Source organism: Eriocheir sinensis, chromosome 9 (assembly GCF_024679095.1).
Source record: "Eriocheir sinensis breed Jianghai 21 chromosome 9, ASM2467909v1, whole genome shotgun sequence".
Lineage (NCBI taxonomy): Eukaryota > Metazoa > Arthropoda > Malacostraca > Decapoda > Varunidae > Eriocheir > Eriocheir sinensis.
Genome location: NC_066517.1, coordinates 9,112,263 through 9,129,806, shown reverse-complemented (window position 1 = coordinate 9,129,806; position 17,544 = coordinate 9,112,263). Strand labels below are relative to the sequence as shown.

Sequence of the window (17,544 nt, the reverse complement as noted above, 5' to 3'; positions counted from 1 at the left end):
TATGTTATTCTCCCTGTCACTTGGAGGTTGTGACAGCCAACTAGGCAAGACGCAATGCACCCTGTTCTGGTGACACGCGGCATGCAGCTGTTTGTTGTGTGAGGGTGTGGTTGTGTAGGTGGTGGTGCGGGCAAGGACGACCCACTATAAGACATGAACCATTCAGACTAAAGTTACAGTGGAGTGTGGAATAGTGTTGGGACGTATATTGTGAGCGGGAGATTCAACACAGATCAATTCTCGCGGCGGTGATTTAGCTCCACCAACACGGACCGCTCAGCATCGCTGCGACAACATAGCGCTGAAAGGGTTAAATGAAGATCAAATGTAGCTATGGATGGGAAGGGCTTTGGAGAATAACCCATCCTCAGGGGCTGCCAAGTGTAGACCAGCTGGCTCCTTGTAGTTTCCTCGTATCCTTGTGTAGCCTCGTGTACAACTGTGTAAATACAACTACGTAACTACGCACACCTGCCCTCTAGTGGCCGGTGGGTGTGTTCAGTGAGGCGGCAGCGTGCAATATGCTAGAAGTAAATGTGGGAAGGCTTTGACTCAGTCCTACCTCTTCCTTCGCCAGCTGATTCTTTTCGTTCTCCATCCTCCTCTCATGGATCTGCTGCTTCATCTTGTGTAGCTTGGCCCTCATCTTGTCCCGCTGCTCAGCGAGGGCACCCACCTGGCAAGGGGAAGGCCAGTCAGTTAACAGTGTGGAGAACAGAACACACACAAAGGGAAGTAATGAATGGACAGAAAAAGGCAATACTTCATGTGAAAGCTTGCCTATGAAGGGGTTGGGTTTCCATCAACCCATCGTGGATTCCATTCCTACAAAAACTTGTATCTCGTCTACCGTAAACGTGTGTGACTGCAGACACAGATCATCATCATTTCATCGACGCCTGCTCCTAGGAGCTCCCACCAGGGGATGGCCACACCAGAAGAGCTTCCAACTTTCTCTATCCAGACACTCCCTCCTTGCCTGCTCAAAGTCCCTCAAAGATCTTTCCCCCCTCTCCCTAACGTACTCTTGCACCCTATCTCTCCATTTCACTGGAGGTCGTCCTCTAGCATTCCCTCCCTCTATCTCACTCACATACACCTTTTGGTCATCTTACTCTCCTCCATTCGCTCCATGTGGCCAAACCACTTTAAAGTCTGTCGCTTCACTTCTTCCACCACTCCACACTTCTTCCCTTCACCCCCGTGACACATTCCAAAACGCTCGTACACACTTTCATTACTCATTCCATCCATTCTACTCACACCAGAAGCACTCCTCAAATAACTCATTTCCACTGCCTGCACTCTAGACCTCTGACTTTCATTCCAGGCCCACGTTTCACTTGCATATGTGAGGGTTGGTACTATTATTGTATTTCTCAAATCCCTCTTTACCTCCATGCTCACACTTCTGCCATTCATGATTCGTCCCAAAGACCCTGCCACCCTTCTTCCTTGCAATGCCCTTTCTCTTATCTCTCCCTCCATACCACCATGCTTACACATAACTGATCCAAGGTACTTAAACTCATTGACGTCCTCTATTTCTTCACCATTCAAAATTATTTTGCATTCTTTTTCACATTCAATTCCCGCTCTATATGGGCATACAAAATCTACAACCTCACTTCTACTTCGCTCACAAACCATCACTTTACTTTTGTTGACATTTACTTTCAGCTTTCTCCTTTTACAGACACTATCAAAAACACTGACCAAAGATGGTAAGTCACTTTCATTTTCTGCAGTGAGCACTGTGTCACCAGCAGACACAGACAGACTGCAAAACACAGTACTGGTGCAGGTTGTCTTCCAAACAGCTTCCCAATCTCGCAGACGAGTGTTTCCGGTTCACCAAGCACCAACATGTATTCTGCATTTATTTTTTCCCAAACACCAACTTGACACAGTCAATACATGGGCTCAATCAAACCCCTAGAATGCTCACACACACATCACTGGCAGCAGAAATTGAGGCTGCCAGGTTTGTAGCAGAGCAGTTTTGCTTTGCAGGTAAAGGCGGCGTCACACTGGGCCTTTTTCCTCCAACTGTGTTGGCGGTAGAACCAACCGGTAACTCCAACTTTTCTGGGTGTGCATCACACGGCCAAGGTCGGCTGCCCATATCCACAACGCAAACAAACCAGTCGGTCTGTATCCATGTGGCGCCGACTGCAAAAGTAATGGCTGCTGCAGCTTGTGCTGCCGTTACCCAAATTATGGACTTGTTGCTACAGTTAACCCTTCACTCCAGCGACGCCGACACCGTATGGAAAGGGTTAGACCCTTCTAAACCCCTTAATCCTCTTACATTTCCTCTTAATGCTTTTCTAAACCTCTTAAGAGGAAATGGAAGAGGATTAAGAGGAATTTAGAGGAGGATTGAGAGGTTTAGAAGAGGATTAATCCTCTTCCATTTCCTCTTGACCCTTTCCATCCGTGACGCCGACGTCTGCGTCACGGATGGAAAGTGTTGAGAGGAAGGAAGAAGTGGCCGTGGGTACAATCATGGCTTCAAAGATGGGAAGAGGAGTGTTTACCCAAGCCTCGTCAGAGAACTGTGCTGTGAAAACTGAGTCATTCTACAATTTTTGTTGAATGGAGAAAGGAAGGTAAAGGTGAGGTCGGGGGCACAAGCTACAGCTGCGCATGGCCTCGGTGCTCATCTCCCTCACTGCGGCCCTTGAGTCTGTGGTGGGAGGGAGCCCATCACCCCGGTACACAGGGCCAGTGTGACATCCAGGTTACCAGTTTACCTTCCCCAGGTGTCCCCTGGTACCCATTTATCCACCAGCCTGAAAGGGAGGATGAACAGCTGGGTGAGCTGCACGCCAACTGCCCAAGCTGGGATTTGAACCCAAGCCCGCAGAGTAGTAGCCAGGCACGCTGACCACTAGACCACGGAGGCGTATGAATGGAGAAGGAAGAGTTTTGTTAACTATTGGAAATGGTGCCCCACTCATATCCAAGCAAGACACCAGAGTGAGGGAGGAGCAGCAGCAAGCATGAACCATTCACATCTTTTTTAATTCTCTTTGGCGGAGTTTTCATGTGTGTGGTCCCACAGCACGGGGAGTTCTCTATCGCGTAGACAAAGCCGCTGCCAATCCACTCCACCATTCTCTTGGTGGGCCATCTCCACTACTTCTTCTGCTCCTCAGCCACTACCATTGTTTACACACAGCTGCACGGTTGCTCATATCCCAAACCTCCCAGCCTCCCAGTTGAGTGTACGAGCAACCATGGTTGCCCGCACACCCAATGGTTGGAGGAAAACGGCCAGTATGACACTGCCTTAATAGAGCAAGATGAGCAATGGTTTCTCCTCAACTATATTTTCGTACAAAATTATCTGGATTACTAAAATAAAGTATGTTAGTACTTTGCCTCACAGCCCCTAAACCGAACACATGGAGGCAGCCAGTCCCCCGCCGCGAGGGAGGGTGGCACAGCGCTGCCGCCCACCTGCATGGCCCTTCGAGCAGCCCGTCATGAATGTTTAGGTCACAAACAAACACAATTCTGAACCTCAAAATATAAAGAAGATTCAAAATGTTCTTTAATGAAAACCATCAACCTAATGGTATGTATACTTCTGTCAATATAACTGACTGAAATTAAGTGAGCCTATCACATTAATAGTTTTCAAATAGTTTATTTTCTTTGCATTCTCTCATAAATTGTATGTCCAATCCATATGAAAGTTCCCCATAAGAATCCTTCCACATCTGTACACACAGCAGCCACCCTGAGAGTAAAGAAACTGGCCTGGCAGGAAGCACTCGGCAACAGTCCCCGTGAAGCACCTCTGGCACAGCATCTGCCCAGGCACCTGTGTAAGTGCACCAGGTGCCTCACACCCAGACAGCCAGAGTGACTTGTACAAGTGGGTGGGCAGTTGGCAGGTTCCTACTCCGTGATCCATGATAATGACTATCTATCTGTCGGTCTACATCTCTGACGTCCTGCTCCCTCGTGGGAACTCCCCTCCAGGGGCACAGGTGTTTGCGGCAGAAGTGCCTCCATCTCTCCCTGTTCTGGCACTCCATCTCAGCACACTCAATCCTGCTACTTCCAACTCCCTCGCTCCAATACTCACTCACCCTACTGATCCACTTCACAGGTGGTCTTCCCCTCCCTCAATCCTTCCCTCATACACTCTTCACAAATTCATTCTCCCCCATTCTCATCAGGTGTCCAAACCATCTCAGCGCACCACCCACTCCACACTCCACTCCCTTCACTGTCAACCCATACCAAACCATCTCAGTGCACCACCCACTCCACACTCCACTCCCTTCACTGTCAACCCATACCAAACCATCTCAGCGCACCACCCACTCCACACTCCACTCCCTTCACTGTCAACCTATACCAAACCATCTCAGCACACCACCCACTCCACACTCCACTCCCTTCACTGTCAACCCATACCAAACCATCTCAGCACACCACCCACTCCACACTCCACTCCCTTCACTGTCAACCTATACCAAACCATCTCAGCACACCACCCACTCCACACTCCACTCCCTTCACTGTCAACCCATACCAAACCATCTCAGCACACCACCCACTCCACACTACACTCCCTTCACTGTCAACCCATACCAAACCATCTCAGCGCACCACGCTTCACCCACTCCACACTCCACTCCCTTCACTGTCAACCCATACCAAACCATCTCAGCGCACCACCCACTCCACACTCCACTCCCTTCACTGTCAACCCATACCAAACCATCTCAGCACACCACCCACTCCACACTATACTCCCTTCACTGTCAACCCATACCAAACCATCTCAGTGCACCACCCACTCCACCACTCCACACTCCACTCCCTTCACTGTCAACCCATACCAAACCATCTCAGCGCACCACCCACTCCACACTCCACTCCCTTCACTGTCAACCCATACCAAACCATCTCAGCGCACCACCCACTCCACACTCCACTCCCTTCACTGTCAACCCATACCAAACCATCTCAGTGCACCACGCTTCACCCACTCCACACTCCACTCCCTTCACTGTCAACCCATACCAAACCATCTCAGTGCACCACCCACTCCACACTCCACTCCCTTCACTGTCAACCCATACCAAACCATCTCAGTGCACCACCCACTCCACACTCCACTCCCTTCACTGTCAACCCATACCAAACCATCTCAGCGCACCACCCACTCCACACTCCACTCCCTTCACTGTCAACCCATACCAAACCATCTCAGTGCACCACCCACTCCACACTCCACTCCCTTCACTGTCAACCCATACCAAACCATCTCAGCGCACCACCCACTCCACACTACACTCCCTTCACTGTCAACCCATACCCAACCATCTCAGCGCACCACCCACTCCACACTCCACTCCCTTCACTGTCAACCAATACCAAACCATCTCAGCGCACCACCCACTCCACACTCCACCCTTCACTGTCAACCCATACCCAGCCATCTCAGCGCACCACCCACTCCACACTCCACTCCCTTCACTGTCAACCCATACCAAACCATCTCAGTGCACCACCCACTCCACACTCCACTCCCTTCACTGTCAACCCATACCAAACCATCTCAGCGCACCACCCACTCCACACTACACTCCCTTCACTGTCAACCTATACCAAACCATCTCAGCACACCACCCACTCCACACTCCACTCCCTTCACTGTCAACCCATACCAAACCATCTCAGCTCACCACCCACTCCACACTCCACTCCCTTCACTGTCAACCTATACCAAACCATCTCAGCACACCACCCACTCCACACTACACTCCCTTCACTGTCAACCCATACCAAACCATCTCAGCACACCACCCACTCCACACTACACTCCCTTCACTGTCAACCCATACCAAACCATCTCAGCGCACCACGCTTCACCCACTCCACACTCAACTCCCTTCACTGTCAACCCATACCAAACCATCTCAGCGCACCACCCACTCCACACTCCACCCTTCACTGTCAACCCATACCAAACCATCTCAGCTCACCACCCACTCCACACTATACTCCCTTCACTGTCAACCCATACCAAACCATCTCAGTGCACCACCCACTCCACCACTCCACACTCCACTCCCTTCACTGTCAACCCATACCAAACCATCTCAGCGCACCACCCACTCCACACTCCACTCCCTTCACTGTCAACCCATACCAAACCATCTCAGCGCACCACCCACTCCACACTCCACTCCCTTCACTGTCAACCCATACCAAACCATCTCAGTGCACCACGCTTCACCCACTCCACACTCCACTCCCTTCACTGTCAACCCATACCAAACCATCTCAGTGCACCACCCACTCCACACTCCACTCCCTTCACTGTCAACCCATACCAAACCATCTCAGTGCACCACCCACTCCACACTCCACTCCCTTCACTGTCAACCCATACCAAACCATCTCAGCGCACCACCCACTCCACACTCCACTCCCTTCACTGTCAACCCATACCAAATCATCTCAGTGCACCACCCACTCCACACTCCACTCCCTTCACTGTCAACCCATACCAAACCATCTCAGCGCACCACCCACTCCACACTACACTCCCTTCACTGTCAACCCATACCCAACCATCTCAGCGCACCACCCACTCCACACTCCACTCCCTTCACTGTCAACCCATACCAAACCATCTCAGCGCACCACCCACTCCACACTCCACTCCCTTCACTGTCAACCCATACCCAACCATCTCAGCGCACCACCCACTCCACACTCCACTCCCTTCACTGTCAACCCATACCAAACCATCTCAGTGCACCACCCACTCCACACTCCACTCCCTTCACTGTCAACCCATACCAAACCATCTCAGCGCACCACCCACTCCACACTACACTCCCTTCACTGTCAACCCATACCAAACCATCTCAGCGCACCACCCACTCCACACTACACTCCCTTCACTGTCAACCCATACCAAACCATCTCAGCGCACCACCCACTCCACACTCCACTCCCTTCACTGTCAACCCATATCAAACCATCTCAGTGCACCACGCTTCACCCACTCCACACTCCACTCCCTTCACTGTCAACCCATACCAAACCATCTCAGCGCACCACCCACTCCACACTCCACTCCCTTCACTGTCAACCCATACCAAACCCCTCACACACACTTCCATTACTTCCTCCATGCCATCCTGACACACCACACGCACCTCTTGTACAACTCATTTCCACTGCACGTATTCTTGATTGCTGCGCTGCACTCCATGTCCACGTCTCTGATGCATGCGACAGAGTTGGCAGGATAATACTGTTCCTTGTTCCCCTCTTTACCGCCATGCTCACACTTCTTCCTCTCACAACTCTCCCCAATGCACCCACCACCTGTCTGCCCTTCACTGCTCTTTCCCTCACCTCACCTTCCATGCTTATATACAACTGTCCCTAAATATTTCACCTCAGTCACCTCCTCCACTCTCTCCTCCCCTAACCTTATCCTACACTTTGTTGTGCTCTCTGCTCTAACTCTGTACGGCTTTGCAAAATAACGAGGTCTCCACATTACCTTTTCTTCCCGCTCCTCCACTTCCTTGAACACGCTGTCCGTGAACACCAAGAAGTCATAGATCAGTGCGAAGAATCTCCTGCTCCTCTTAGGCTCTGAAACAAACAGCAGTGAAATATTACAGAACTTACACCCTGAGAAACAATACAAACTGTAGCAGTGGGATTACGGTGCCAACAGCGACAGCATTGTTGATGAAGGCACAACTATAGTATGACACCCATGGGAAGGTTTGTTTTTACATCAAAGGACACGGCTCAAGGGCAACAAAAAAGTACAAAAAAAAGCCTGCTAACATACACACCTGCTGCTTTTACTTAGCCACACAGATACCTTTAGGAAGAGGTTGGATACATTTATGGATAGTGAGGTTACGTGGGGTTAGGCTTACAGGAGCTGTCTTGTGTAGGCCAACCAGCCTCTTGCAGACTCCCTATGTTCTAAACAAAATAGATAAGAACACACACCAAGTAAACTGTACTGCAAGATGTTGTATGAACTGTGTGAGTTTCTTATGCAGCTTTCAGCCCCAGAAGACTGACTGACAGCCTTAACCCGGTAGCAGCAGGGATCATGTTTCTTAATGGTCCCTCTAAGCGAGAAAATGAGAAAAAAATCATCACTCACACAAACCATTTCATAATACCTATATATCAAAGCATTTGTGATCAGATTATGCATCATCTATTTTGGGGGGTTTATATCATGGCACAAATTTGGCCCGTCGCTGCTACACGGTAAAGCCACAAATTTGTCCTGTCGCTGCTACACGGTAAAGCCACAAATTTGTCCTGTCGCTGCTACACGGTAAAGCCACAAATTTGTCCTGTCGCTGCTACACGGTAAAGCCACAAATTTGTCCAGTCGCTGCTACGGTAAAGCCACAAATTTGTCCTGTCGCTGCTACACGGTAAAGCCACAAATTTGTCCTGTCGCTGCTACACGGTAAAGCCACAAATTTGTCCTGTCGCTGCTACACGGTAAAGCCACAAATTTGTCCTGTCGCTGCTACACGGTAAAGCCACAAATTTGTCCCGTCGCTGCTACATGGTAAAGCCATAAATTTGAGCCGTCACTGCTACACGGTAAAGCCACAAATTTGTCCCGTCGCTGCTACACGGTAAAGCCACAAATTTGAGCCGTCACTGCTACACGGTTAATACCCTTCCATTCTTTATCCACCCTGTAGACTCCAGGCAATTTATAAACTCCCTTTTGACCTTCCAGAGAGTAGTTTATCCTGCCCTTCACACCTTCCTCACAGCAATGGAAGCAGCTCAGGCAGGAGGCTGCTAAGATCTGCCACAGTGTTCTCTGTCCCGGCCTGGCCAATGCTCTCATCTCATCTCTCCTCTTGGTCTTTTGCTGGACTGACTTCTCTTAACATTTCTTGGGCATTGGTATGATACCTTTGATAACAGTGCCAACCCAGAGACATTAAGATGAGCCAGGGCAGGCAGAGGGCCAGCTGGAGACAAGATGAGAGCATTTGCCAGAGTAGAATGGTGTGCACTAACAGAGAGGGGTGGAGAGCTTTGGGAAAGGTCTTTGTTCTGCGGCAGACTAGTAATGGCTGACAGTGATGGTGATGGTTTGTGTGATCAAGCTCTTGGAGACCCTTGCTGCCGAGGAGGTGGAGGCTGACACTTTTCAGTCATCGCCGAGTGGCCTCAGACTACCCACATGCTGTCCTGAAGACCACTTATCAACCTGGATTCTAGATTCCCCCAAAAAGAGGATCAAAGATGAGCTCCAAGGGGCATCACGAGTCAGGCAAGAAGGCACCACTATAAACACTTGCCTGCACCATAAAAGACTGGGGCTAACCACCAGGCCCCACCAAGGAAGCCTACCAGTGCCACAGGTGAAACACAAGACACATAAATAAGTAAATACATAAAAATACTCACTAGGGTTGAAGAGATCCACCTGCCTAAACGTGTCGTCCTCAAAGATCAGCTTGAAGCACTTCCGGATGTCTACCGCCATCATTGTGATTCGCAGGGCTCCCATGTACTCCTCGGGGAACTGAATGGTGTCCAGCAGCTGGGGCGGGATCTGCACCAAGACACAGAGAGCTTCCTTACCACTGATTCACGAGTCTTGGCGAGACCTCTTGTAATGTATACCTGCTTCCTCCTGCACCTTACTCTATGCTGGCAGTGATGTGGTAGCCTCCTTCTGCACTGCAAGTCTCAAGGGGTAGGAGAGTGGAGAGAGGGGAGGGGGGAGGAGAAGAGAGGGGAGGAGGAGAGGACACTTGCTGTGGGACAAGGAGGTGTTGAGTTCCTGAATCACAGTTTCATAGTCAGGTGAATCAATATCCCTGTCTGTAGCTGTACTATAATCTGCTCACTTAACCCTTTCATTGCTAAACGCTCACAGCGAGCGTTAGGCGTATTTGCTGGTGGTGCTAAACCCTCGCTGCGAGCTCCACCCGCGCTCAAATCTCCCGCGTATGAGAGTGTTCCAACACTAATTCTCACAACACAGGATTGCCAATTGAGTGGATTCTCCACCAAATTTGGTGGAAAATCATATCAGCCCAGCGCGGCAAATCTACGGACGAGTAACTGGTGGATGTTCTTGCCCAATATGGCGGCATTTTTGCATAGCTTCACCCATCACCTGACTGATTCTATGACCAAATAGTTGTAAATATTGCAGCTGGCAAAACTCCCTTGCCAGACTCTGAAGAAAAGATGTCTGCAGTTCCCTCAATACGGCTGATCATCCCGCACGCACCGACGTAAGTGTTAACACTCAACACCCTGAACGTGCATGTATGTTCGCAAGGGAGGCATACATAACCGACTCCTATAGATCTGGACCTCCTCTTTCCAATGGTGTTTTTGGTTTTTAGCTGTGATGAATAGTTTCTGAGATACAGAGGTTAAAAGAGACCCCCCATTGGGCTGCCCGACTGTGCCTGAGGGGATAGTTGCGTCCGCACCGCGCGCAAGGAAAGGGTTAAGTCTGCCCCAAGCTGACAACATAAACCTAAGTGTGTTCGCAAGCACAGTGCAGAAGAGCAGAAAGTGCTGCGTGAGATAAACACAAACAGAGGTTAAAGAAAACTTGGAAGCCATAGCAGTAGCCAATCAGCACTCGGCTTGCAAACACGCTTAGGTTTATGTTGGCAGCTTGGGTCGGACTTAAGTGAACAGACTATAGGTGGAAATGTCGCACACTACAGTAACTGATGTTTGACCCCTTGACTGCAGATTTCCTACAAGAAGACATCACCAAGCTACAGGAATGGGGGCGGTGGCTGAGTCGACAGAGTGACGGCGCCGTGTTCAGGAGGACGCGAGTTCAATCCCCGCCCGGTGCCACCAAGCTGGGATTTTTCAGCCTCCATCAAGTGGCTTAAAACTACCCACATGCTGTCCAGAAGACCACCTATCAACCCAGACTCTAGATTCTAGGATTAAAGATGAGCTCCGGGAGGGCAGCATGAGCCAATGCAAGATGGCGCCACTATAAACACTCACCTGCGCCAGAACGGGCTGAGCCGACCATCAGGCCCCACCGGGAAGAAGCCTTCGGCCAATCATCAGGCCCCACCGGGAAGAAGCCTTCGGCCAATCATCAGGCCCCACCGGGAAGAAGCCTTCGGCCAATCATCAGGCCCCACCGGGAAGAAGCCTTCGGCCAATCATCAGGCCCCACAGGGAAGAAGCCTTCGGCCAATCATCAGGCCCCACTGGAAGAAGCCTTAGGCCAATCATCAGGCCCCACCGGGAAGAAGCCTTCCGCCACTCATCAGGCCCCACTGGGAAGAAGCCTACGGCCAATCATCAGCCCCACGGGAAGAAGCCTTCGGCCAATCATCAGGCCCCACCGGGAAGAAGCCTTCGGCCAATCATCAGGCCCCACCGGGAAGAAGCCTTCGGCCAATCATCAGGCCCCACCGGGAAGAAGCCTACCGGCGCAATAGGCCGCGACGTAATAAAAAAAAAATAAATAAATAAAAAAAATTAAAATGTGGCTGCTACAATTCAATGAGGAAAAATGTAAAGTCCTGCACCTTGGGAGGGGATATCCAGCACACCAATACCACATGGGAAACACTCCACTATCCACCACAGAGGCAGAGAAAGACCTGGGGGCATAGGTTACCAGGGAAAGTGAAATCAGTGTTAATCGCAGCGGACGGGTTAAATAAAGCTTTTAACAAAGGAAAATTTCTCCTTACAATTTATTATCTGTACGTCAATTTAGGTGTCCCGAAACAATGCTTAAGTGTTTTTTTTACGTCGCGGCCTACTGCACCGGTAGGCTTCTTCCCGGTGGGGCCTGATGATTGGCCGAAGGCTTCTTCCCGGTGGGGCCTGATGGTCGGCCCAGCCCGTTCTGGCGCAGGCGAGTGTTTATAGTGGCGCCATCTTGCATTGGCTCATGCTGCCCTCCCGGAGCTCATCTTTAATCCTAGAATCTAGAGTCCGGGTTGATAGGTGGTCTTCTGGACAGCATGTGGATAGTTTTAAGCCACTCGGCAGAGGCTGAAAAATCCCAGCTTGGTGGCACCGGGCGGGGATTGAACTCGCGTCCTCCTGAACGCGGCGCCGTCACTCTGTCAACTCAGCCACCACCTCCCCACACGTGCTAATTTGCTATGGTGGTAATACATTCTGATGCAATATACAAGTGGAAACCTTCATGAAATGACTCAGTAATTAACCCGTCCGCTGTGATTGGCATGGATTTGACCTTCACTGGTAGCCTGAAAACATGTACTCCCATGTCTTTCTCTGCCTCTGTGGTGGATAGTGGAGTGTTTCCCATGTGGTATTAGTATGCTGGATATCCACTGCAAAGGTGCATGACTTTACATTTTTCTTTATTGAATTGTATCAGTCACTTTTTGTTCCACTCCTGTAGCTTGGTGGTGTCTTCTTGTAGGAAATCCACAGTCAAGGGGTTAACTGATGGCTTAAAGCAAACCACCATCGTGATAAAGGTGAGCACAGTGGACCGTAATACTGCAATGATTCTACTCAACATTTTCCACACACACAGTAACAGCCCCAGTACCCGGGAACCATGGGGAGTCAAGGTGAGCACAGTGGACCGTAATACTGCAATGATTCTACTCAACATTTTCCACACACACAGTAGCAGCCCCAGTACCCGGGAACCATGGGGAGTCAAGGTGAGCACAGTGGACCGTAATACTGCAATGATTCTACTCAACATTTTCCACACACACAGTAACAGCCCCAGTACCCGGGAACCATGGGGAGTCAAGGTGAGCACGGTGGGCCATAAAACTACAACAACTCTACTTCAAATTTTCTACACAGTAAAACCCCCAGTGTCCGGCACCACGGGGAATTAGATTTAACCCGGTAGCTGCACCTCTAAGCAAGAGAAATGAGAAAAAGTCATCACTCATGCAAACCTTTTCATAATATATATCAATGCATTTGTGGACAGTTTATGTATCATCTATTTTGGGGGGTTTATAACATGGCAAAAATTTGGCCCGTCGCGTGTACACGGTAAAGCCACAAATTTGGCCCGTCATTCGTACACGGTAAGGCCACAAATTTTGCCCGTCACTGGTACATGGTAAAGCCACAAATTTGGCCCGTCACTGCTACACGGTAAAGCCACAAATTTGGCCCGTCACTGGTACATGGTAAAGCCACAAATTTGGCCCGTCACTGCTACACGGTAAAGCCACAAATTTGGCCCGTCGCTGCTACATGGTAATGCCACAAATTTGGCCCGTCAGTGGTGCATGGTAAAGCCACAAATTTGGCCCGTTGCTGCTACACGGTAAAGCCATAAATCTGGCCCGTCAGTGGTACACGGTAAAGCCACAAATTTGGCCCGTCGCTGGTACACAGTAAAGCCACAAATTTGGCCCGTTGCGGGTACACAGTAAACCCACAAATCTGGCCCGTCAGTGCTACACGGTAAAGCCACAAATTTGGCCTGTCGCTGGTACACAGTAAAGCCACAAATTTGGCCCGTTGCTGGTACACGGTAAAGCCACAAATTTGGCCCGTCGCTGCTACACAGTAAAGCCACAAATTTGGCCCGTTGCTGGTACACGGTAAAGCCACAAATTTGGCCCATCGCTGCTACACAGTAAAGCCACAAATTTGGCCCGCCACTGCTACACGGTAAAGTCACAAATTTGGCCCGTCGTTGCTACACAGTAAAGTCACAAATTTGGCCCGTCGTTGCTACATGGTAAAGTCACAAATTTGGCCTGTCGTTGCTACACGGTAAAGTCACAAATTTGGCCCGTCGTTGCTACACGGTAAAGTCACAAATTTGGCCCGTCGTTGCTACACGGTAAAGTCACAAATTTGGCCCGTCACTGCTACACGATAAAGTCACAAATTTGGCCCGTCGTTGCTACACAGTAAAGTCACAAATTTGGCCTGTCGTTGCTACACGGTAAAGTCACAAATTTGGCCCGTCGTTGCTACACGGTAAAGTCACAAATTTGGCCCGTCGTTGCTACACAGTAAAGTCACAAATTTGGCCCATCACTGCTACACAGTAAAGTCACAAATTTGGCCCATCACTGCTACACAGTAAAGTCACAAATTTGGCCCATCACTGCTACACAGTAAAGTCACAAATTTGGCCCGTCACTGCTACACAGTAAAGTCACAAATTTGGCCCGTCGTTGCTACACGGTAAAGTCACAAATTTGGCCTGTCGTTGCTACACGGTAAAGTCACAAATTTGGCCCGTCGCTGCTACACGGTAAAGTCACAAATTTGGCCCGTCGTTGCTACACAGTAAAGTCACAAATTTGGCCCGTCGTTGCTACACAGTAAAGTCACAAATTTGGCCCGTCGTTGCTACACAGTAAAGTCACAAATTTGGCCCGTCGTTGCTACACAGTAAAGTCACAAATTTGGCCCGTCGTTGCTACACAGTAAAGTCACAGATTTGGCCCGTCGTTGCTACACGGTAAAGTCACAAATTGGGCCTGTCGCTGGTACACGGTAAAGTCACAAATTTGGCCCGTCGCTGGTACACGGTAAAGTCACAAATTTGGCCCGTCGTTGCTACACGGTAAAGTCACAAATTGGGCCTGTCGCTGGTACACGGTAAAGTCACAAATTTGGCCCGTCGCTGGTACACGGTAAAGTCACAAATTTGGCCCGTCGCTGGTACCGGATTAAACATGAGTGAAAAAAATAAAAAATAAAAAAAATAAAAGAAACTGAAAAATCTGGCTCTTTATTTTTGTTTCAACACTTGCAAGTTTTATATCTATGTAAAAATTTATCCTAAGTATGTGAGTAACTGAATGGAATTGAAAATTTTCAAAATTGTAAAAACATTTTTTTCATATATTTTTTATTTTTATTCATCAAAATCCTTTGAAACTTCTGTAATATCCTCACATCATTCAGGTCTAAAAGACATGCGAGTAAATTTTTTTGTTCAATAGTTTTGAAAATAGAAATCTACCGACGGTTCCCTTAAGTTAGGTTAGTTTATATTTATTCAGCATGCAGAGATGAGATGTGAGAGCAGGGGGCGAGCCGTTAGGGAAGGTTACGCTAGGTTAGGTTACTTAGGTTAGTTTCTTTCAAATTGCGGTGCGGGCCAGCGAGTCTAAAATGAAACACTCCACCCTCGCCAACCAACTTCTCTCTCTCTCTCTCTCTCTCTCTCTCTCTCTCTCTCTCTCTCTCTCTGGGGTGTTCTCTCTCTCTCTCTCTCTCTCTCTCTCTCTCTCTGGGGTGTTCTCTCTCTCTCTCTCTCTCTGGGGTGTTCTCTCTCTCTCTGGGGTGTTCTCTCTCACTCTCTCTCTCTCTCTCTCTGGGTTTTTCTCTCTCACTCTCTCTCTGGGGGTTCTCTCTCTCTCTCTGGGGTGTTCTCTCCCTCTCTCTCTGGGGTTCTCTCTCTCTCTCTGGGGGGGTCTCTCTCTCTCTCTCTCTCTCTCTCTCTCTCTCTGGGGTGTCTCCTCTCTCTCTCTGGGGTGTTCTCTCCCTCTGGGGGCTCTCTCTCTCTGGGGTGTTCTCTCCCTCTCTCTCTGGGGGGTTCTCTCTCTCTCTCTCTCTGGGGTGTTCTCTCTCTCTCTCTCTCTCTGGGGTGTTCTCTCTCTCTCTCTCTCTCTCTCTCTCTCTCTCTCTCTCTGGGGTGTTCTCTCTCTCTCTCTCTCTGGGGTGTTCTCTCTCTCTCTCTCTGGGGTGTTCTCTCTCTCTCTCTCTCTCTCGGGGGAATAAAATATAATAAATGGAGTAGCGCCAGAATGTTATGCGCCAGAAACACATTATTTCAAACACCGAAATTACCACAAAAATAAAAGTACTGTCCAGGAAGTGTCCCCGGAGGCTGTCACTTGCCCACACGTGCCCCGCTGCCGTGCCCGCCGTGTGCTGGGTCAGTATGCAGGAGTACTATAAGTCCGGCAAATCTTAAGTGGCGGCTCTGACGTAGACAGCCGCTAGACACTGGTGCTAGGTCTCCACCTGACCTCGCGTACCGTGCCTCTCACACCCTTCTCTCTCTCTCCCCCCGTGTCTCTCTCTCTCTCTCTCTCTCTCTCACTCTAGTATTAAAACAAATATGTTTTTTAGGATTGATTCTCTATCTGAGTGAATACAAAGAAATTTGTACAACACTTGGCAGCGTTGCCGCCGCGGCGTTGTCACGCTCCTCTCAACCCAACACACCGCAGTTGCCAGTTGCCCTGCCTGCTTTAATTATCGCATTTCTGCCATTTTTTAGTGTGTGTCTGCCATCTGCCGTCAATGTCAGCCATACGGCATAATTATGATAAAATATGGAGACTGTACCTGTATATGGAATGCCAGGACCGTCAAGCAAAGTCTGTGTGAGTCATGCAGGTGAATGGTGAGGTGCCGCTGGGGATGGCCAGGCAGTGGGGAAGGATCGAGTGCTCGCTGAGAACACCAAAATACTACACTTTGACCTTATTTCCACACCACCCAAGGGCAGTGGCGTCACCAGGGAAAAAAATTTGGGGGGGCTTTAGCCCCTAGGTAATGATGGGCGTCGGGCGAGCGCAGCGAGCCCAACCAGCTGGACCCATTCTAGGGTTATTTTGAGGCCCAAAAAAGAGATGAAAGTAGAATTAATCTTTATTACTTGATAATAAAAAAAAAGATGATAAAAAAAGAATAAATGTAAAATTATAATATATACTCAGGTACTTTCCTTATTGAACGTAAATAGGTACATGGGATACTGGTAGTTAAACAGAATAAGATCATTAATATGAAAAGTAACTTAAGCTTGACCGCCTATGCTCCATGTTAAGTATGGGTTAGTGACATGCGCCGTATGGTGGATTTTCTCAAATTTGATTGAGATTGTATTGGAAGGGAAGCAAATTTGTCCACTACTACATCAAGATCAAGTGAATCTACCACACCTTTTTCAATTGAAATTGTACCCAGACTGGTCAGCCGTTTCTGACCCATTGTTGCCCTAATGTATGTTTTAACAAGCTTCAATACAGAGAATGATCGTTCACATTTAGCATTACTTACTGGGAAAGTGAGAGCCAAATGCAGTAAATTCCAGAGTGTACTGAAACCTTGCTTTAGAGGCTTTAGTTTATCTAAAGCATTAGATATGGATTTAGCATCATGTAGTGTTCTCTGAGCAACAAGAACTTCTGCATGGAGGTTCTCACTTTCAATTTCATATTGGTCAGCAAGATATTTCAAGTCATTTTCATTTAGAAAGTTTGGGGATGAAGGATGACATGCAGATACACCAAGTAGAATATGCTTTGGCTCATCAAACCTGTGCCCAAATTCAACGAGTACCTTGTCTAGGATGGGATAGTAAATACATCTTTTGCAGTGAGATTTGGGATCTTTATCTCTTTCAGAGGTGTCTCGTTGGCCTATGGTTTCAGTTACAATGGATCCTAACAACCGTGATGATGGCTTCCTTTGCCTTTTTGAACTTGAAGGTTCTTGTTGAGTTACAGTTATGTGTCTTGCTGTAGCAAATTCAACTGCCTTTTCCCAAATGGCATT

The 17,544-nt window shown here is 49.0% G+C and overlaps 1 protein-coding gene across 1 annotated transcript in view; it reads right to left on the bottom strand.

Annotated features, from left to right (window-relative positions):
* Positions 1-16,478, bottom strand: part of LOC126996273 (paramyosin-like) — a 32,199-nt gene extending 15,721 nt beyond the window's left edge. Inside the window, exons 1-4 of the mRNA XM_050856649.1 lie at positions 16,330-16,478; positions 9,460-9,607; positions 7,550-7,644; positions 563-676 (exon numbers count right to left, since the gene is read on the bottom strand). Of these exons, the coding sequence (XP_050712606.1) occupies positions 563-676; positions 7,550-7,644; positions 9,460-9,562 (312 nt within the window). The 5' untranslated portion in view covers positions 9,563-9,607; positions 16,330-16,478. The remainder of the gene's footprint in view (positions 1-562; positions 677-7,549; positions 7,645-9,459; positions 9,608-16,329) is intronic.
* Positions 16,479-17,544: the final 1,066 nt, after the last annotated feature.